The 23,214-nt window shown below is 45.3% G+C and overlaps 1 protein-coding gene across 5 annotated transcripts in view; it reads right to left on the bottom strand.

Annotated features, from left to right (window-relative positions):
* The window catches only part of CNTLN (centlein), a 557,312-nt gene that overhangs the window by 324,049 nt on the left and 210,049 nt on the right, over positions 1–23,214 (bottom strand). For all 5 annotated transcript variants that reach the window (XM_033920529.1, XM_033920556.1, XM_033920539.1 and 2 more), the window contains one exon: positions 7,566–7,691. In XM_033920529.1, coding sequence (XP_033776420.1) covers positions 7,566–7,691 — 126 coding nt within the window. The remainder of the gene's footprint in view (positions 1–7,565; positions 7,692–23,214) is intronic.

Raw genomic sequence — 23,214 nt, 5'->3', positions numbered from 1 at the left:
ACGTTCACCTTATAAAACATGATGAAAATAACATAGTAAATGATGGCAGATAAAGACCTGAATGGTCCATCCAGTCTGTCCATTAGATATTCTCATTAAAAATACATGATTAAATTAACGTGTCTTTTCTTTAATATTTCTGGGTTATAGACTAAAGTATGAAGGGCTAACCAAGTCAGTGCCCAGCAAATCTCATCCAGAGGAAGCTTCCTGGCTTCAGCCCAGGAAGAGGCAATCTCTCTCGTTGAGTGCGCTTGAAGCACAAAGGGAGGCTGTCTACCGCAGGCAATGTAGCAGGACAAAATAGCTGACCTAATCCATCTTGAAATGGTAGCCTTGGAAGCCAGCCTCCCCATCTTAGCTGGATTCATCAATATGAAGAGGTGGTCGGAGAGACGAAAGTAATTTGTAACCTCTAGGTAATGCAAAATAGCCCTTCTGACATCCAACAACTTCAGGACTTTGTCTGTCTAGTTGATTGTATTTCCAATTTGTCCATCTCATTGAATGTTGTTGCCATATTTGCTCTAAAAAAATTAATCTCATCATTTACTGTTTCTTTGAAGGCCCCTAGAAATGAATGTTTGGGAATGGAACATGGAAAAATAAAGAGATCGTCTGAATCAGGAGTGATTCATTTATGGTCTTTTCTAAATTAAAGAGTGCTATCTGTGCAATTTTCTCAGCATCATTTCATACAATTATATCTCTACTTTCTCTTCCCGTTCGTTTTCCGCATTGTTTACCTATCTTTCGTCTATTCGTACTAAGCTGCCTATTTTTTTTTTTTTACCAAGATTTTTGGTTAAGCCCAAAGGTAAATATTGCCTTTTTTATAATCTGCCTCATCTCTTTTAGTACCATATATACTCGAATACAAACCAATCCAACTATAAACTGAGGTAACATTTTTCCCCTAAAAAGGAGGAAAAAAAGGTTGACTTGAATATAAACCGATAGTTTATATTCAAGTACCAGTACAGGGCAGACCCCTCCTCCCTGCCCTGGTGTCCTATCTGCTGGCTCTGCAGCAGCCAATCTGCTCTCCTTCCCAGAAAGGCCCCCCTTCCCACTGCGGGCTGTCACAATCCTATCCCTGTAGCTCAGCCTTTGCCAGGACAGGTTTTAGTAAAACCCTGCCCAGTAATCTAGAGAGCTAACCACGGGGATAGGATTGTGACCAGGGATAAGAAGAAGGCTGTCTTTCCCTTAAATGTAGATTTTACTGATCTCGAGGGAGGAGAGGAGTGTGAGCAGAACAGCCCACAACAGCCCCAGAGGAATCTCCCTCCCTCTGGTTACTCCCAGCTGAGAGGAATAATTAAAGTCCCAAAGAAAGCTAGGCAGATTGTACAGGTAACTCCTCCCCCTCAAAGGGCAGGGCGTATTCACCTGAGCACTTTAGAAGCTGCTTTGGGAAGAAGAAAGTCAGTCTATCCTGGGCCAGCCTGAGCCGGTTGTGCTCCTGAGTCCCAGGACTTTGAAATGCAGGAGCCAGACACTGACCTTTCTGCCAGCCAGCCAGCAACAGAGGAACCTATGGACTGTTTGGAAACTCCCAGTCTGCCTGAAGACATCTTGATGGAAGTCAGCTAAGTGGCAGGGCTGGGAAGTTTGGGGTTTATTAACCCATTGTGTATGTTTTTGGACTGCTTACGAAAGGGTGCTTTCCTTTATAAGTTGATTGGGGACTTGTGCTGGCTGGGGCTGAATAAAGGGGATATTGCAGGATCAGTAAAAGTGACTCTTTGTGTTTTTTTTATTTCCTGCCTAGAAGGTGAATGTTGTACAGCAGGACTTCCTTCCTTCAAGGGAAGCACGCCAGAGCAGCGCTAATGTAAGCGTGAGCCGGACCTGCTTGAACCACGGGTACCGGCTCCGCTACAGGGCCTGCAGTACTGCCCTGGTAGCCCAATGGTGCAGACTGCCAATCCTCCCCCCTTCCTGGAACCACCTTGGGCCTCCAGTACTGCCCTGCTGGTCCAGTAGAGCGGGGAACCGGAGCTGTTGTCAATCCCTCCCTCCAACTTTGTGCAACTAGCCCACACCTCCCCTTCCCCTTGAAAGTTTACCTTAAGACCCCAGTGGTCCAGCAGTGAGGTGGGGCAGGAGCAATCCCTTTACACTCCTGCCTGGCAGTCTCTGTAGTGAAAAAATGACTGCTGCGAGATCCCTCGGCAAACTTCGTGAGACTGCCGGGGCATGAACGCAAAGGGATTTCTCCTGCCCCACCTCACCAGCAGCAGCGATCCCTTTGTACTCCTGCCCAGCAGTCTCCATGGTGAAGAAATGACTGCCACGAGATCCCATGGAAAACTTCATGAGAGAGCGAGTCTTGCAAAGTTTGCCACCGTGGGATCTCGCAGCAGTCATATTTTCACTAGAGACTGCCAGGAAGGAGCGTAAAGGGATCACTCCTGTCCCGCCTCACCGCTGGACCACTAGAGACCTAAGTTCAAGTTTCAAGGAGGAGAGGTCTGCCCTGTACTGGTATTTGAATATAAACTACCGGTTTATATTCGAGTCAACCTTTTTTCCTCCTTTTTGGGGGAAAATGTTACCTCAGTTTATAGGGTTAACTTGAATATAAACAGAGACTCCCATTTTTGGGACATTTTTTGGCCCAAAAATCTCCATTTATATTCGAGGATATGCTGTATCTTTTTTGAACTCCGCTAATCTTTTGTCTAAGTCCAAAATAACTTTTGTTATCTTGTTTCTGTAGGTCAGTTGTTTTAATTTCAACTTCTTTCTTAACATTATGTATTTTCTCTTTTGATGTTTCAATTAATAGGATCATCAAATCTAATGTGCATTTATTTTAAATAGAGCACCATTTATAAAGAGAATACCCTACTGTCCAGAATGACACACCTATTGCACTAGAAAAATATTTTATCATCTATATACATTTGTGGTTCTTTCATTTTTCTTAAACCTCTAAGAATACGTTGTATCTTAGAATAATGTAATAACGTTGTTTAATGTAATTTGCTTCTAATATTTTTCTTCAGGGCAATCAATTCTTGCCATTTTGTTTATTTCTCACCCGCCTTTATCCAGGGCAAGTTACATATTACATACAAAATAAAAGATTTACATTTATCGTTCAAAACACTTCAGAGACACACTATAACAAATTACATACTTACATATCAAATCAAATTACATATAACATATGCGTCGCATCAACGACGAATTTCAATTTCAAGCCAAAACTGGCCAAACCCACACATACATCAAAATATAAAATTCCATAAGTCATACAAGATGCCTCAATAACAGATATCAATAAACCAAATAAAACAAACCAGACCATCGAACACCTCCGTGACCAGCACTCAAGAGTCATCACTCCTCCTCCCTCAGCCAAACTCAGACCCTATATTTCATCCGTATCTTCATCTTCTAAATTTGACTCTTCGGGAAGAAGATTAGGAAGTCTTTCTTCACTATAACTTAAAATGTTGTCCCAGTTCTTAAAGGCCATCCCTTATTAGCAAAAGTCCAAGGCCAAAATGAAAGGGATCACAAAAGTGTAAACTAATCAAAACAAACAAACAAAACAGCATAAACCGCCTGAATAAAAAGGGACAAAGAAGACTAAGTGATGTGACCCAACACGGCCCAATTTTTAGCGTGAAGCCTGTATCAAGGGTTAACAGGAAGACTAGACAAAAATTTTCTTAAAGTGCTGCCTTCAGTATCACTCCTTTGGCCATCAGAAGATATCATAGTTGTGGCAGCCATTCTTATTTCTTTCCTAGGATCAAGCTGTTGCCTCTACTATGTATCCATCCTTTGATGACACCTACCGTGCAGTAAATTCCATGCACTAATTTCAGGGTGCAGTTCACTCCCATTCTCTGCCCTGAAACCCCTCACTCCCATTCTCTGACCCTTTACATAGAATGCAGTTAGCAAGCAAATTAGCTTGAAATATCATGCTACCATGTTAGAAGTTACCACACTTGTATGGTAGGAGCATATGTTTATTTCTGCCTTAACTGTAGCCCCACACTCTGGAAAGCACTCTCAGAAAGGCTTTGCATAGACCAGTGGTCTCAAACTCAAACCCTTTGCGGGGCCACATTTTGGATTTGTAGGTACGTGGAGGGCCGCAGAAAAAATAGTCAATGTCTTATTAAAGAAATGACAATTTTGCATGAGGTAAAACTCTTTATAGTTTATAAAACTTTCCTTTAACAGTTAAAAGGAAAGATATATAAACTATAAAGAGTTTTACCTCATGCAAAATTGTCATTTCTTTAATAAGACATTGACTATTTTTTCTGCGGCCCTCCAAATACTCTATTTTTTTCTGCAGCACTCACATTTAAAGTTCAATATCTTTTCTTTCTCAAAACTGGCACATTTCAATCACTAAATTGAAAATAAAATAATTTTCCTACCTTTGTTTGGTAATTTCATCAGTCTCTGGTTGCACTTTATTCTTCTGACTGTGCATCCAATACTTCTTCCCTTCTTTCAGCCTCCTGTATGCTTCCTCTCCTCCAGACCTCATTCCCTCCCCCAACTTTTTCTTTCTTTCTCTATGTCTGTCTTTCTCTGATTCCGTGCCCCATTTTTTGCTTTGTTTCTGGTTCCCTGTCCCCCCTCCTTCTTTCTTTCTTCCTTCCTTCCTCCGTGCCCCATTTTTTGCTTTTTTTTCTGGCCCCCTGTCCCCACCCCACCTTCTTTCTTTCTTTCTTCTTTCCTTCCTGCCCTCCCCCATGCCACCGCCTCCGCGGAATAGGCTGCTGCCGCTGCCGCTATCGGGAACAGGCCGAGATCTCCCTGCTTCTCTTCTGCATGGGGCCGACCAACTCTCGCTGCCCGAAGTCAATTCTAACGTCAGAAAGGATGTTCCGGGCAGCCAGGCAGCGATTGGCTAGCCAGAACGTCCTCTCGACGTCAGAATTGGCATCGGGCCACGAGAGATGGTCAGCCCCGCAGGGAAGAGAAGCAGGGAGATCAAAGAACACGATGCCGGCCTGATCCCCGATGGCTGCAGTGAGAAGGGAAGGGAAGCAGGTTGGGCTTCACTGCTCTAGACGAGCCGCGAGCCGTACTCTAGGGAGAACAGTGGACTGCCCCCCCCCCCCCCTTGGTATGCCACTGGAGCAGCAGCATGTCTGGCCAGCTTGTTCGTTCAAAGCCGCGGGTGGCGGCTCCTTGCGAGATCCGTGCCTGCGTCTGAAGACTATCTGATGTTGTGACATCAGAGAGGCTTCCGATGCAGGAGTGGATAGCGCAAGGAGCCACCAACCCGCGGCTTTGAACGAACGCCGGCTGCTGCTCCAAAAGGAAGAGAATGATGCCCCCAGACCGCGGGCCGCAAATAAAACCTGGAGAGCCACATGCGGCCTGTGGGCCGCGTGTTTGAGACCGCTGGCATAGACTATCTTTACTTCAGGAAGCAGGTAAGAACTTGGCTCTTATTTCACACATTTAATGGAGGCAACTATCTAATCACAAACACAAGAACCAGCTGCACATAGTACAGGGGTGCCCACACTTTTTTGACTCGCGAGCTACTTTTAAAATGACCAAGTCAAAATGATCTACCAACAATAAAATTTAAAAAAAACACAACGCACAATGTACGCATAGAATTGTTAATTATCATTCCTATTCCGGGGTTTTTTCAAAGAGGTCAAAGCAGATGACTCTATGCACTGTCACCTCAGTAACAACCATACAAAAATAAACAAATACCCACCCCCTCCCTTTTTACTAAACCATAATAGCATTTTTTAGCGCAGGGAGCTGCGCTGAATGCCCAGCACGGCTCTCGATGCTCATAGGCCCCCTGCGCTAAAAAACACTATTGCGGTTTAGTAAAAGGGGACCATATTGTAAAATATAGACAGCAGATATAAATTCAGACACATTTTGATCACTAAATTTAAAACAAAATCATTTTTCCTACCTTGTCTGGTGATTTCATGAGTCTCTGGTTGCACTTTCTTCTTCTGACTGTGCATCCAATCCTTCTTTCAGCCTGTATGCTTCCTCTCCTCCACACCTCATTCCCTCCCCCAACTTTTTCTTCCTCTCTCCCTGACCTTTCTTTCTTTCTCTCTTCATGCCCCCTTTCTTTTTTACCTGTTTCTCTTCTTTCCTTCTATCTCCCTGCCTGCCCCCTTTCTTTCTTTCTCCCTGCCCTTCCCCAAGCCACTGCCACTGCCATCGGGGAACAGGACCCAAACGCCACTAATGGCCACAAACACACCCCAAAGCCGACGCCGACGCCCCATGCTCTCTTTGCTTCGGGCCGATCAATCTTCCTCTCCCCGACGTCAATTCTGCCGTCGGAGAGGAAGTTCCGCCCAGCCAGGCAGCAATTGGCTGGCCCGAACTTCCTCTCCGACGGCAGAATTGACGTCGTGGAGAGGAAGATTGAACGGCCCGATAGATCGCCAAGGCAAAGGGAGTCCTGGATGATCGACTCAATTTGCCTTGGCGAGCTACCGGTCGATCGCAATCGACCTATTGTGCACCCCTACTGTAGTAGGACTTGCTTATTCATTTCTACTCCAGCTGAATTCATTTTCCTGTATTTTTTCTGATTTCGTATGAAATTTTCCCTTAATCACCATTACTTCTAACTTGTGTTACTCTGTGTTATTTACCTAAGGCCCCCTTTTATCAAGCCACATTAGGGTTTTTATCGCCAGCCGCTGCGGTAAAAGCTCCAACGCTCTTAGAATTCCTATAAGTGTCGGAGCTTTTACTGGAGTGACGCATGATTTTTAAAAACCTAACACGGCTTGATAAAAGAGGGCCTTATATGCTCACCTTTTGCTTATACCTTTTGCTTATACCTTTGCTTATACCTTTTGTTGTCTATTAAGATGTTTTAAACATGTATTCTGTTGACATTGTATGTGGCATACTTTGCCATAATGTGTATTGTTAGCTAAACATGTTTACTGCTGTAATTTTCTATTGCCTATGTTCAGCATATTCTTGCTGTATACTGCCTTAAGTGAAATTCTTCAAAAAAGCAGTAAATAAATCTAAATGAATAAATAACTTGCTTAATGCACTGTATTAAGGGCCTCAGAATATTTTTAGCTGATGCTCAAATTTATGTTATTTGTTGCCCTCTTAGGGCCCCTTTTACAAAGCCATGTTAGCGATTCCTACGCAGTAAATGCAACGCAGCCCATTCAGTTCTTATAGCCTGTGCTGCATTTGCCACACAAAGACTCACTACTAAGGCTTTGTAAAAGGGGCTCATAACTACATAAAATAATTTGTAAGATAATTTAGCATCAAATTATACTATGCAACGTAAAGACAAGGATATTCATTATAGGAAATGCCTCAGGAAAATTATACTTGTTGTACAGCAAGTTCTTTATTTAAATTTTTTTTTTTTTATAAGAAAGACTTATGATCCATGATTTAATTTATTTTCTAAAAAAAATTCTCATACTTCAGTTCAGCTGGCAGTATACATCAAAAATGTATTTTAAAAACTATATGTTTTACTTTGTTACTGGATGCTATGTTCATACAAGGTTATACTACAGTTCTAAAGATTTTGTAATGTTCACCTTTAATTGTACTGTCTTCTCTAAGTGCTCATTCTTCCTTTCAGCTATTTTAAGCTTCCTTTGCTCCTCCGACTCTCGAAAAGTGCTCTTTGGGGACAAAGACCTCGAACGTTTCACAGGTAGCTCCTAGAGAATAAAACAAGGACATGGTTGAACAAGTTGAACATTGGATTATGAAACACATGCAAAATTAAAGAACAAGTAATTGAGAATACTAATAATGAATTATAAAAAAAAATCCTGTATGGAATACCAAAGAAATAACAAGCAGAATTACCACAGTGCTCCCGCTAAAGGTTTCTCTGTGACTCGTTAATGAGAATATTCATTTACATTTACATTGTTTCTTTCAGAATAATGATGTCCCATTAGGGAAGACTAAAGGGTTATAGACTCTGAAATGCAAGAAACCTCATTAGGAAGGAGGGGATAGAGGCTGGTCTAATTGCTCTACAAGGGTCCAAGGTTACACTTGATAGGACAACCGGAAACAAGAGGGAAAGGTATTTTTTCCCTTTGAAATAGTTTAACATACTGTGAAGTTGAAGGAACAATATGCTTGAGGAATATAAATATAACAGACAGTACATCTTATACTGTAATGACCATATGGTCATTAACTGCAATGTGGCTAACTAGAGACAAGAATATGTGTTTATATTATGTACAGCTTTGTACAGCAATCTGGTAGGAGGAATATATGAAAAGAGCACTATTAAACTGGGGAGTGTTCTTGTAAATATGCCATTTTCAACTTACTGTTTGTCCTTAAGAATAATGCAGCTCTGTTTAAACTAAGCTTTCTAATTTTCCCAAACAATTTTGTTTTGAGAAAGATCAAATAAGAGGCCAAAGTCACACACTGTCAGCCAGTATATTTATTTATTTATTTACAAATACTTATAGCCCGCTTAAAACCTAAGCAGGGACCATAGCAAACATACTCGTACATATTAAAAACCAACATAAAACATTAAACATTCTTCACATTAAAACAAATAATTAATCATTCTACAATCACCTAAAAATCAATATTCCTCATCCATTTAAAAAAAAACTTCTACAAATAAGGAGGTCTTCAAAAACTTTTAGAATTGCTATATTTTTGTCATCCTTAACTGTTCTACCTGATATAAAGGAATTTTATTTGTACACAATAAGTTTCTCAATCTTTTTGCATTGTAGCAACAGAAGCCAGAGAAATGATGGAAAGCACATTCTTCTGGAAACTCTATTTCCAATTGAAAACGTGTGAGTGGAGGAAACCAGACGTACTGTTGTGGGTGGAATGAAAATAAAAGTAAGATGCAAATAAATGCACAGACATAGCTATTCAAGGAGGGACACGATCTTCTCTGTCAGGGCTCCTCAAGTTTGGAATTCGCTCCCAATTAATATAAGGGAAGAAAAATTGCTTAGTAAGTTCAAAGGTCTTCTGAAAAGCTGGCTTTTTAAGGACACCTTTAACTGAGTTATTCAAACTCTATATAATCAGGATACTCTTTAGTGGACTAATAATGCTGTTAAGTGAAAATTGAGCGGGTAACCTGTTCCCATCCTATTGTTTCTTTACCCATGCCCTTTTTATTTTGTTTACAAATTGTATTTAATCATTATTTTTCTCCTTTTTCCCTGTTGTGTTTGGTTGGTCAAAAGTTGTATTATTGTCTGGTGCAATTAATGTGTTTTTATTTACTCTGATTTTATTGTTATTTTTAAATCGCATTGGATTAAGGTTTTGCGATTAAATCAAATTTTGAAATAAACTTGAAACTTAAACTTGAAGAGGGAGCACATAGCAACTACTGCAGACAGCGCAGAGTGCCCAAGTAAAAGAAGTAAGTGTAACTTGGTAGAAGAAGTGGTTGCAGCAAGCTACAAAACTAACAACACAGGATGTGGATGGTAGCATTGTCAGAGAACTGAGAGAGATTTTGATTGGAACTCCCTTGGATATTAGCGTAGTCACCACTAGGCCATTTCGAATTGGGCAGCTGGTAGAGAGAGTTTACATGCTCCCGGCCTTAGCCATGAGGGGAACCACACAGAAGAACAGAAAGTCAGGAACAAAGCTGACCTTACTAGGTAAACATAACTCATCAGCACGGTAGGGACTTGAAACCGTTAATAGAACTGAAGTTGGAGTTGAACCAGGGTTGGTCTACAGATCCCTGTACATGACTACTGAGCAAAGATTCAGATGTGCACTCTTATCTCTTGTGTCTGTTCTCAGGTAAACTTCATAGCAATATAACAGGTAGAAAACCAGTAACGCTCTGAAGGGAGAGCGATATATACATTGGAATAGAAAAAAAAACTTGTAACAAATGTACGCCCTTTTTAGCAGAAGTATTGGAACAATACCAAATGCAGAAAAAAAAGGAGGAAGCGTATAAACCCATAATGGATTCCGGAAGATATGAGTGTGAACCTGTTCATAGTCCAGTGCAATGTTCCCTCTAAGCTGAGCGCATGAGCGATCGCTCGCTATTTTCATTGGCGTCGCTCATAATTTTTCTCATGTCGCTCACTAAAATACTGCAGTGGGAAACTGAGGACTGCATAGTAAGATCCCCGACGCACTTCCGACGCAGGTGGGGATCATGAGAGGAGCCGCTGCCACGTCTTCAGTAGTATACCAAAGGGGGGGCGGGTGCAGCCTTAGGGGGGGGGGGTGCACAGCCGGCCAGCATGTGTATGTTAGCAATCTGTCCAGAATGACAATCTATTGCATCAGAAATTTAAACAGGAGGATAAATGTTTGAGGGCTCATAATGTTAAGATGGCTGGTATATTTGTATGAGTTTGTTTTATATTGTGTGTTTTTACTGTAACCCACTTTGGTTTAAAGTGGGATATAAATGGAAATACATTTCACTTACCACAAAATGTATTGAAAATGCTTAAAAAATTTTGAGGCTCAGGTACCCGATACCAGATAAAATGTTTACAAGGGATAAATCAAGATGAGATTGCTCCTTGGCGTGACCTCAAACCTGAATATTGCGTTCAATTCTGGTCACTGTATCTCAAAAAAAGATATAGCAGAATTAGAAAAGGTTCAAAGAGTGACTAAAATGATAAAAGGGATGGAACTCCTCTCTTTATGAGGCTAAAGAGGTTAGGACTGTTCAGCTTGGAAAAGAGTTGGCTGAAGGGAAATCTGATTGAGGTCTACAAAATCCTGAGTGGTGAGCCTACTCAAGGAGCTGAATCCTAACCCAGTTCTCTTTGTCTGGGAGTACACAGCAATGCTATGAGCTTGACTCGGGTGTCTGGATTACTTTAAAGAGGGTTCTCAGGAGAGATCCAAGATGGCGACTGAGAGCAGGACGCGCTGAGTTGCTCGTCCCAGAACAGTGTCGGTTTTGAATAATTCTAGCGGTACTTTGCTTACCGCGATGCCTAAGAGACGGGGCCAGAGTGCCGCTTCTGCCTCGCGGCGTCCTGGAGCCCCCGGTCTTAGTAATATCCAAGATCTTCTGCGGCATATGCAGGAGGTCACTGCAACATCGGACGGCGGCCTGCTGAGGACACAGGGAGGCGAACCCACGGTGGACACTCCTGGGCCCGACACTACTCTAAGCCCCGAAGTTAGGGCAATGCCCCCACAGCCTCAGATTACCAGCTCTCCCAGGGGTGGGGAAACCCCGGATTCTGAGGTTTTCTCCTCTCCAGAGGCAAGGAAGGATCTTCAGGAAAGCTTGGAGGCTGGGGCTCACACTGCAAGGGTCCCCATGGAGATATCTGGGGCAGTAACATCTCAATATGAGAGGGAAGGACAGAAGACAAGCCCCGAAGGAAATCTTCAGAACGGTGAGCACTTCACATTCACACAAACTCCCAGTGTTCTCCCTAGGGCCTTTTAGCTGGGCGGTCCGCCCAGCTAATTTAGACAAGCGCCCGGCTATCATCTGCTGCTGCCGCCGCTGCTGAACATAAAAAAAAAACAAACGGCTTGGAGATTTCAGCCCGTAGCGAGCTTATGCTCCAGGGCTCTATTGGGGAAAATGCTGCCGGGTCCTGCCTTCGCGGAAACAGAAAGTAGGCAGGACCCGGCAGCAAGAAGAGCAAATGCTTCACTAACCTGTCTCCCGCCTTAGCCCGTAGCGAACGCTTGCTTCAGGGCTCTTAACATGTGCGTGCCGGCTTCCCTTCTCTTCCCTCCGAAACCGGAAGTTATGTCCCGGGCGGGGAGGGGGAAGAGAAGGGAAACCGGCACACACGTCAGAGCCCTGGAGCATGAGTTCGCTACGGGCTAAGGCGGGAAACTTACAATTTGTTGCTCTTGCTGCTGGGTCCTGCCTACTTTCTGTTTCCGCGAAGGCAGGACCCGGCAGCACTTCTCTACATCACTCCTTAGTTTTTATGAAGTAGTGCAGTGATGGGCCATTGGCTGTGGTTACCACAGCCAGCACTTTACTGGCGCAGGCAGTAGCAGCAGGAGGATGATGGTGGCCTTATGTAATCAATGAGGCGAGCCCAGCGGTGGCGCTGCAGTGCCTGCGGGAGGCGTGCTCAATCACTTCTACAACGCAGGTACACGGGAAGCGCGAGAGTGGGGGTAGAAAGTGGCCAGAGTGAGAAGGTATCAGGTCCCGTGGGGTTGTTGGGGGTGTATATGGGGTTTTTATTACTTATAACCAGCTGAATTTCAAAATAAAAGTATGAGCAGAGTGGCTGTTCTACTATAAATAATTCGTTTAAAAAGTGCACTAACGAATTGCTATCTTAATGGAAATTCTTGCAAGCCCCCTTGTTAATACTGCTGTTTTCTTGGTAGTTATTTCAGCTGGGGTTGTTTTTTATTTTTTTTGGCAGCTCAGAAGAGCCAAACTGAGCAGTCTTTTACCTCTCCTTTACTGTCACTACAGAATTTGCATTTTCTTCATTGTCATTTTCAGAGCCCCCCACTCCCTTTTTCCTGCTCCTTCTTTTCACAGCTGGGCCTTCCTCCCACAAAAGGACAAACAGTGAGTGAGAAGTGTCACCATCACATTGTCCTGTCCAGAAGGCTGAGCCAATCTTCCATGTCTGCTTTCAAAGGCTGTTCAGAAAAATCTAAAGTTGGAAAAACTGAATTGAAGTTTTCCCCATGAATTTGATTGTACTTGATCAGAAAATAATTTTTTAAAAAAATTTGAAAGCCCTTCCTGGGGTCCCTCAAAGTCACTGATTACAAAGCTCCATTTTTCTTAAAATTTGCTATTATTTTTTATTAATGAAGCAATTTTCTTGGTATTATAGCTATAACTGTTTAGATTGCTGCAGCTGCCAATGCTCCTGGAGGGAGGTTTGTCGGTCATCTCACGGTGGGGTTCGCATGGAAGGGAGAGATAGGAGGGTCAGTGGGGTGGGGGGGAGAAGTGGGCTGCTCTGGTTGCTCCAAGGCCTAGCGTCATTAACTTTTTTGGGCAGTGTTTACAATTTGCTGCTGTTGCCAGCTTCAGGCCTTCCTCTCTGCTGAGTCCTGCCTAATTCCTGTTTCCATGAAGGTAGAATCCAACAGAGAAGGCCCGAAGCCGGCAACTGCAGCAAATTGTAAACACTTTTGCTGCTGCTGCCCAAAGAAGTTCATGACCGGGGATGGGGTGACAGAAGGAGGAAAGGGAGCAGAGGGTAGAGAGAATTGCTGCACACAACTGGAGGGAGAAAGAAAGGGAGAAGGAAGATGGAGGAGGGTGGGAAAGGAAGGAATGAAAGGAAATGCCAGGGCATGGAGGGGGAGGGAGAGATGGAAGAAAAGGAGAGAGATGCCTGGGAATCAGGGAAGGGAAGGAGACAGAGATGCCAGCCCGTGGGGTGGGAAGGAAAGAAAGGAGAAGAGAGATGCCAGAGGAGGTGGTGACAGAGAGAGAAAAATGGAGAGCTGGCAGAGCTGAAATCAATCATGTACAAAGGAGAGACGGGGCACAGGATAGACAGTTTATGGAAGGATCATAGAAAGAGGGAAGATACCATATGGAACAGGGAGAGGGCAGACAGTGAATGGAAAGGGCTGATGCTGCATGGAAGACAGAGAGAGGACAGATGCTGGCTAGAAAGAAGAGAGTGAAGACAAGATGATTAAAGCAGAAATGACAAAAGATAGAAAAAATATTTTTTGTTGCTTTAGAATAAAATAATATTGTAGTTGTATTGATAAAACTTTTAGAAACAGAAAATAAGGTAATCTTTTTACTGGACTTATTTTAATACATTTTTTACTAACTTTTAGAGACCAAAACCCCCTTTCTCAGGTCAGGACAGTATAATGTAACAGCAGTATACTATATTGACCTGAAGAAGGAGGCTGTGGCCTCTGAAAGTTAATTGAAAAATTGATTAGCCCAATAAAATGGTATATTCTTATCTTCAATTTATGTTTTATTTTTATTTGTTAATTTGTAAAGTGGTGATTGTTATGTATCAGTTTTTTCAAATTTACATTTACTGTCTTTATATTTTGCACAGTATTAGGGGACAAGTGTCACTGTTTCTGTGGTGGCAGATTCTGGTTTCTTGGTGGTTCAGTTTAATTTTTGTCTACATATTTTTATTTTTAGTTTGTGATTATTCCATATTGGGCAAGGGTGTATCTGTGTTCTGTGTGTATGAAAAGGACATAGTTTTCTGTTAGCATCGACTGTACAGGATCAATCTGGTTTGTTTAGTTTTACAGTGTGTGTGTTGGTGTTCTAGTGCTCACTGCAGTGTTTAAGATGCTGCCTTGTCCTAGGTGTACCCTTGTTGTGTGACTCATGGATTATTACTAAAAAATAACTTTTTTATATAGAGGAGAGGGTTGTTAAAAATGATTAGCACTGGCTGTCATATATACTAGGTACGCCACTGGATTTAATGACCCTATTCTAACCACCAAATTTCCCCATCCCACCCCACCCGGCAACGTTTTCATGCCACCCGGCTGAAAAAAATTTCTGGGGAGAACACTGAACTCCAATTGTATTGATTAAACCTGCTGAAGTGACTTTAGATTCCATTTGGGACTTAATGGCTGGTTTTGTTAAAAATATAACTCCTACTTTTCAACAAATTGAAGGGAAAATTAAGGAACATAATAAAGAATTGAAGGACTTAAGAAAAGAAATGAACACCTCTAACTCATCCATTCAGAAAATAGAAAAGGAAATTATAACATCGAAACAATTGCAAGAGACTCTAGTTAAAGATAATATTAACCTAAGGAAGAAGATTGAAATGCTTGAGAACAATTCACGTAGTAACAATTTAAGGTTAATTCATTTTCCAAGACTTGATCTGGTAACACCCAGATATATGCTTAAGAGATATCTAGTGGAAACTTTGGAGATACCTGAAGAATCATTACCACCATTCTCACGGGTTTATTTTTTGCCTGACAAAGAACAAAACCAACAACAAAAAGTAAAATCTTCAGACCGAGAACCCTTAAATATCTCACAAATCTTAGAGACATCTGAGAAGGACTTAACATCATCAGCCACTAAGCACAGTTACTTACCGTAACAGGTGTTATCCAGGGACAGCAGGCAGATATTCTTAACGCATGGGTGACGTCACCGACGGAGCCCCGGTACGGACCTTTTTAACTAGAAAGTTCTAGGTGGCCGCACCGCGCATGCGCGAGTGCCTTCCCGCCTGACGGAGGAGAGCGTGGTCCTCAGTTAGGATAAGCCACCTAAGAAGCCAACCCGGGGAGGAGGGTGGGACGTAAGAATATCTGCCTGCTGTCCCTGGATAACACCTGTTATGGTAAGTAACTGTGCTTTATCCCAGGACAAGCAGGCAGCATATTCTTAACGCATGGGTGACCTCTAAGCTAACAGAGAGGGAGGAGGGATGGTTGGCCATTAGGAAAATAAATTTTGTAACACAGATTGGCCGAAGTGTCCATCCCGTCTGGAGAAGGCATCCAGACAATAGTGAGTAATGAACGTGTGAACTGAGGACCAAGTGGCAGCCTTGCAGATTTCCTCGATGGGCGTGGAACAGAGGAAAGCCACAGAAGCAGCCATAGCTCTGACCCTGTGGGCCGTGACAGCACCTTCCAGTGAGAGACCGGCCTGACCATAACAGATATGCAGGCAGCAAGCCAGTTAGAAAGCGACCGTTTAGAAACAGGGTGCCCCAGACGGTTGGGGTCAAAGGACAAAAAGAGTTGAGGTGAAGAGCGGTGAGCCCTGGTACGGTCCAGGTAGTATGCAAGGGCCCGCTTACAGTCTAGCGTGTGTAGCGCCTGTTCCCCAGGATGAGCATGGGGTTTAGGGAAAAAGACAGGCAATACAATGGACTGGTTGAGGTGGAAGTCCGAGACCACCTTGGGAAGGAATTTAGGGTGGGTACGCAGAACCACCTTGTCATGGTGAAAAATAGTAAAAGGTGGGTCGGCAACCAGTGCATGCAGCTCACTAACCCTCCTGGCAGAGGTGATGGCAATGAGGAAAAGCACCTTCCACGTCAGAAATTTGAGTGAAGTAGTGGCAAGAGGCTCAAACGGAGGTTTCATGAGGGCTGATAAAACCACATTCAGGTCCCAGACGACTGGAGGAGGCTTCAGAGGTGGTTTGACATTGAAGAGGCCTCTCATGAACCGGGAAACCAGGGGATGAGCTGTAAGCGGCTTTCCGAGGATAGGCTCATGAAACGCAATGATGGCACTGAGGTGGACTCTGATTGAGGTAGACTTGAGGCCAGCGTCGGACAGAGAGAGCAAATAGTCCAGTACAGTTTCCACCGCCAACGAGGTGGGGTCGTGGTGATGCAGGAGACACCAAGAGGAGAACCTGGTCCACTTCTGATGGTAACATTGGAGGGTGGCTGGTTTCCTGGAGGCATCCAAAATGCGACGGACAGGCTGAGACAGATTCTCTGGAGAGGTCAGCCCGAGAGAAACCAAGCTGTCAGGTGGAGCGATGACAGATTGGGATGTAGTAGAGACTGATGCTGCTGCGTAAGTAGAGTAGGAAACACAGGAAGAGGAATGGGCTCCCTGGAGCTGAGCTGGAGCAGGAGGGAGAACCAGTGTTGGCGAGGCCACCGAGGAGTGATGAGAATCATGGTGGTTCTGTCCCTGCGGAGTTTGAATAGCGTCCGCAACATTAGAGGCAGTGGAGGAAAGGCATAGAGGAACCGATCCGTCCAGTCGAGCAGGAATGCATCCGGGGTCAGACGATGAGGCGAGTAGAGTCTGGAGCAGAACTGGGGCAGCTGATGGTTGTGAGGAGCTGCAAAGAGGTCCACCTGAGGAGTGCCCCAAAGAGCAAAGATGGAGTGGAGTGTGGGAGGATCCAAGGTCCATTCGTGAGGTTGAAGGATGTGGCTGAGGTTGTCGGCCAGGGAGTTCTGTTCGCCCTGGATATAGACGGCCTTGAGGAAGAGACTGCGGGCCGTGGCCCAGGTCCAGATGCGGATGGCCTCCTGACAGAGGAGGGGAGATCCGGTGCCGCCTTGCTTGTTTATGTAGTACATGGCGACTTGGTTGTCTGTGCACAGGAGAAGAACCTGAGGATAGAGAAGGTGCTGGAAGGCCTTGAGAGCATAGAACATGGCCCTGAGTTCCAGGAAATTGATGTGATGTTGACTCTCCTGAGGGGTCCAGAGTCCCTGGGTGCGAAGATCTCCCATGTGAGCTCCCCATGCATAGGGGGAGGCATCTGTGGTTATGATCATGGAGTGAGGGGGTAGATGAAAGAGTAGACCCCTGGAAAGATTTGAGGAGTTCAACCACCATTGAAGAGATTGCTGAAGAGACGATGTCACAGAGATGGGATGAGAAAGAGGATCCGTGGTCTGTGACCATTGGTTGGCTAGAGTCCATTGAGGTGTCCTGAGGTGGAGTCGTGCCATAGGAAGCACATGGACTGTCGAGGCCATGTGGCCCAGGAGGACCATCATTTGCCGAGCCAGAATAGAGCGACAAAGGAGCACCTGACGGCAGAGATGGAGCAGGGTTCGTTGGCGGTCTGAGGGGAGAAACGCCCTCATCAGAGTGGTGTCGAGGACGGCACCAATGAACTGAAGTCGCTGTGTGGAGAGGAGATGTGACTTGGGGTAGTTGATCTCGAACCCCAGGAGATGGAGGAAAGAGATGGTGTGTTGAGTGGCTTGTAGCACAAGCGGAGATGTAGGAGCTTTCACCAACCAATCGTCCAAGTATGGGAACACCTGGAGGTTGTGAGACCTGAGGAAGGCCGCCACCACAATAAGGCACTTGGTGAACACCCTGGGTGAAGATGCGAGGCCAAAGGGTAGCACTTTGTACTGATATTGGTGGTGCTGTACCTGAAATCGGAGGTAGCGACGTGAAGTCAGATGGATTGGAATGTGAGTGTAGGCCTCTTTGAGGTCTAGGGAACATAGCCAGTCGTGATGAGAGAGAAGAGGGTAAAGCGTGGCAAGGGAGAGCATCCTGAATTTTTCCTTGACCAGACACTTGTTGAGGTTCCGAAGATCGAGGATGGGACGGAGGTCTCCTGTCTTCTTGGGAACCAGGAAGTAGCGGGAGTAGAATCCCTGACCCCTTTGGTCTGGGGGTACCACTTCGATGGCATTGAGAAGAAGAAGGGATTGGACCTCCCTCAGGAGGGGGGATTGAGAGGAGTGAGAAACAGACTCTATGGGAGGATTGTCTGGTGGAAGAGTCTGGAAGTTGAGAGAGTAGCCGTGGCGAATGATGTTGAGGACCCACAGGTCTGATGTAATGACCTCCCAACGGTTGAGGAAGAGTTGAAGGCGGCCTCCTATCGGCTGAGGAAGAGGCAATGATGGCGGGAGACTGGCTATGCCCTGGAGAAAAGAGTCAAAAGGGCTGAGATGGTTTTGACTGTGGGAGAGGCTTGGCAGGTTGGTGAAACTGTAAACGTGCCTGAGTTTGGTGCAGCTGACGAGGCCGGCGAGGCTGTTGTTGCTGAGGCGGGTTGAGAGGTCTGGCCGAGAACCTGCGTTGGTAGGAAGACTGCTGTTTGTAGGGGCGAGCAGGTGGAGTCTTCTTTTTAGGTTTGATTAGGGTATCCCACCTGGTCTCGTGTGCTGATAGTTTCTGGGTAGTTGAGTCCAGGGACTCCCCGAATAGTTCATCACCAAGACAAGGTGCGTTAGCCAGGCGGTCTTGGTGATTAATGTCGAGGTCAGAAACTCTCAGCCAGGCCAAGCGCCTCATGGCAACAGCCATGGCAGATGCTCGAGAGGTCAGTTCAAAAGAGTCATAAATGGATCGCACCATAAATTTCCGGAGTTGGAGCAAACTGGAGATTTGTTGTTGGAAAACCGGGATCTTACGCTCAGGGATGTACTTTTGTAAGGAGAGTTGTTGCACCAAATGCTTCATATAGAAGGAGAAGTGGAAGGTGTAATTATTAGCCCTGTTGGCAAGCATGGAATTCTGATAAAGGCGCTTGCCAAATTTATCAATTGTTCTGCCCTCTCTGCCAGGAGGGGTGGAGGCATAAACACTGGAGCCCTGGGTTTTCTTCAAGGTGGACTCCACTAGAAGGGATTCATGGGGTAGTTGAGGTTTGTCGAACCCCGGGATAGGAATGACCCTGTATAAACTATCCAGTTTTCGAGGGGCACCCGGTACCGTGAGAGGATTTTCCCAGTTTTTGTAAAAAGTTTCCCGTAAGATGTCATGGACGGGTAACTTTAAAAATTCTTTGGGAGGTTGTTCGAAGTCCAGGGCTTCCAGGAAAGCCTAGGACTTCTTAGAGTCGGATTCCAAAGGGATCGACAGAGCCGCCGACATTTCCCTGAGAAATTTTGTGAATGAGGACTGTTCAGGTTTGGAACTGGTATCGACCATCGATGGTTCCTCGTCCGTTGAGGAAGCCTCATCATCGGTACCGGGTGGGGATTCGTCCCATAAGTCCGGGTCCCTGACGTCGGTGTGCGCAGGACGGGACGGTGGTGCGGACGGCTCAGTGTGGCGAGTCTTAGAGAGAGATTTGCCAGAGCGCATCGAGACGGTACCGGGGGAGGAAGATCGATGCCGGTCCTGGTCTCGGGGGGACTGGTGTCGGTCTCGATGTCGGGGAGGGTCGGCATAAGAGCGTGTTTGTACTGGAGGATTAAGTGGTTCAGCCGCGAGTACCGGCATGGAGGTGTTCAACGGTACCGATGGTGTCGACACCGGCGGTATGGTGCGAGGCTCGGGCCAGTCTGGTACCGGAAGGAGTGTGGCCAAAATTGCAGGCAACAAGTGCTGGAGTTGCTTTTGTAGTTGCTCTTGCAATTGGCTTTGGAGTATGGCCGCAATGCGGTCGTCCAGAGGGGGCACCGGTACCGCTTTTTTTTTTGGCGGTACCATAGGTGCCGCTCCATGCCCCGGCGATGAGGATGCCGAAGACGAGGCACTCACCGAAATCGGGGCGGAGCGTTTGCGGGGTCGGCGTGATGCCGGGAGGACTGGCGTCGCCGGTGTGGCAGGAGGGCGCTCAAGGGAAGTGGAAGGCTTCTTAGCCGGCTTACCTGGTGCCAGCGACCCCGAGGAAGGATCAGGCGGCGGCGAAGTACTTGGTGCCGACTTTTGCGGCGCCGTTGACGGCGCGGCCGATTCCATGGCAGATCCGGTACCGAAAAGGATATTCTGTTGGATCTGTCTATTTTTCAAAGTACATTTTTTAAGAGTAGCACAGCGGGTGCAGGTGTCAGCCCGATGCTCTGGACCCAGGTACTGCAGGCACCAATTGTGCGGGTCAGTGAGAGATATCGGGCGTGCACACCACTGGCACTTCTTAAAGCCCGGCTGAGGGGGCATGAAGGGGAACACGGCCTCCGCAAAATCAAAACCGGAGGCCTGTATGGTGGCAACAGGCCCCGCCGGGGCCGGCCCGAAAAATAAAGAAAAACAAAGTTTTTTGTTTTTTTTGCAAGATTAGAACGAAAACGAAATCCGAAGGAAAAAGAACAAAAAAAAGGAAGAAATAGCGCGAGCGGGAAGGCAAAAAACAGAGATTTCAACAGCCGTTGAAAGCACATGCGTCTTCTTCGCTCCGCGGAAACGAAAAAACTGGGGACCACGCTCTCCTCCGTCGGGCGGGAAGGCACTCGCGCATGCGCGGTGCGGCCAACTAGAACTTTCTAGTTAAAAAGGTCCGTACCGGGGCTCCGTCGGTGACGTCACCCATGCGTTAAGAATATGCTGCCTGCTTGTCCTGGGATAATGATTATTACCTTAGCTTTGCCAATTGATAAAACATGGTTGTTAAAACTTTACTTTAAAAATAGACAGAAAAGTTTCCTTGGTCACAAAATACAAATGTTTCCAGACTTGGCACGGGAGACGCAAAGGCGCTGCCGTGAATTTCTTCTTCTGAAACCTGGGGTTTTATCTTTGGGGGCGACTTTTTATTTGAGACATCCGTGTAAATGTATTGTGTGTTACCGTATTCTCAAATATGTGTTTTTTGAACCATCCCAATTGATAAACTTTGTGGCAATGTCTCGTCTGAATGCAAACAACCTTTGAGCCCTATAATTTGATTATTGATGACCTCATTTCAGTGCTATAGCTTTCAGTTTCTTATGTATTATTATTAATTTCTTCTATTTTTCGCCAATTTTCTTTGACTCTTGGATCCTAAGTTGAGGACTTGAGCATAAATAGTAAAATTTGTTAATTTATGAGTTATATTTACTGTGTAATTGATATCTATTCTATTATTGCTTTCTGTACAAGTGTAATACTTGAAATTTAAATTGAAAAATCAATAAAAGATTTAAGCAAAAAAAAAAATCCTGAGTGGTGCAGAATGGGTAAAAGTGAATCAATTTTTTATTCTTTCAAAAATTACAAAGACTAGGGGACACTCGGTGAAGCTATAAGGAAAAATCTTTAAAACAAATAGGAAGAAATATTTTTTCATTCAAAGAATAGTATTGCAAAATCCGATTCCCTTAGACATAGAAGTGCATTATAGCATTAGCAGATTCCAGAGATAAAGGGTCCCAAGGATAAATTGACCTTCTTGTAGGTCAGTTACTTCAGCCCTTATAAGTCAGTGGTTCAAAAAGAGTTTCCATCAACAGGGTCAGTACTTTGTTAAGGTCCTAGGACACAATGGAAGACTTAAAAAAAGACTTCAGTAGAAGCAAGCCTGCATGAATCAAACAAAAAACGACTGTAAAGGAATGAGTCTACCTTCTAAATATAGGTGGTAAATGCCAATCGTACTCAGAATAATTTGTGGCTATTACTTGTTACCCCAAAAATCAAGGCACCGCAAGAAAGACATCTCTTGAAAAGCTCCACTTTGAAAGAAAATCTGAGGTAGTTTCATGCAACAGGTCTAGCATGGGAAGTCCTGCACTTATAGAAACTTACATGCTAGAACATTCTGCCAAAGTTAAGCGCATTGTTACTCATCTCACCATTGCAGGCCCTGTTAGATGATTTCACAGGGGCAGATATTATAAACAGTGTCCCAATTGTAGATGATGGTAGGCATCCTACCGCTATCTAATTAGCCTATTGGGACACACATTTTCTAAAAAAAACAAAAAACAAACCTGAGACAGGCTACCTATACTGTAGGTGTCTGTCACAGGTACAGGGAGACACGTCGGGACACTTAAGCTCGCCCAAGGCTGGGCATGGGCATAGTTTCTCCCAGAAGTGACTTGGGCAAGCTTAAGCAGCCCTAGGCATCTCCCCAGGGCCATGACAGACGCCTGAAATGTAGGCCAGCAAAATTCTGGCCTACATTTTAAATAGACACGGCCACTGAGCTGTTCACTGCAAGGAAATCTCCTTGCCACAATCAGCTGAGTGGCTACGGCAGGGAAACCCCTGTGAAGTCCCCGGCAGGAGGAATGCCAACTCCCTCCTAATGCTGAACCATCGAACCCCCTCAAAGCATCCGGGCAGAAGGGATGCCCACTCCCTCCTGCTGTCGAACCCATGTGAGAGACCTTGGACATCTGAGCCAATCAGCGCCTTAGGCCCCTCCCCAGTGCATCCCAGAATGCACTGGGAAGGGGAAGGCCTGCTATTTTGGAGTGTTGGTTCTGCTAGCTGGAGGGTGTGAGCATCCCTCTAGCCAGACTTTCAAATACTGTACAAGGTATACAGGGTATTCAGGAGGGATAGAGTTAGGGGTGCAGGGCCTGCTGCCTTGGGATGGGGTGTTCGGGGGGATTTCAGGGGTTCGGTGAGGATGGCGTCAGGAGGGAGTGGGCATCCCTTCTGCCGGTCTTCAAAGGGGGCGGGTTGGGAGCAGGAGGGAGTGGACAATCCTCCTGCCAGGCCGCTTCAGAAAGGGTTCGGGGGCAGGAGGGAGTAGTTATTACTCCTGCCTGAATGCCTGAATGAAGGGGGGGGGGGCATTGGCAGCAGGAGGAGTGGGCATTCCTCCCGGCAGGGGACTTTGAGGGGAGAGGGGATTCCCAGTAGAAGCCGCTCAGCTGATTACGGCAGGGAGATTTCCTTGCTGCAATCAGTTGATTGCAAGAGATTCCTCAGCGATTCTCTAACTGGCGTTTTTGACACGAGCGCCAGTTAGAGAATCACAGCGGTTAATTGGGGTTAGGTGTCTGTCTCTTAGGGCAGACACAATTCTGTATAGGACTCCGGTGTGCGATTCTCGACCAATTCTTAGGCAGCGGCTGAGACTGGCGTCCTATACAGAATCTGCTCCACAATGCATTAAAGCTTTGAATCCTACTGATTAATATG

Source organism: Geotrypetes seraphini, chromosome 1, assembly GCF_902459505.1.
Source record: "Geotrypetes seraphini chromosome 1, aGeoSer1.1, whole genome shotgun sequence".
NCBI classification, from domain to species: Eukaryota; Metazoa; Chordata; class Amphibia; order Gymnophiona; family Dermophiidae; genus Geotrypetes; species Geotrypetes seraphini.
Note: the sequence above shows the minus strand (reverse complement) of the source record. Positions and strands in the feature narration are given on the sequence as shown.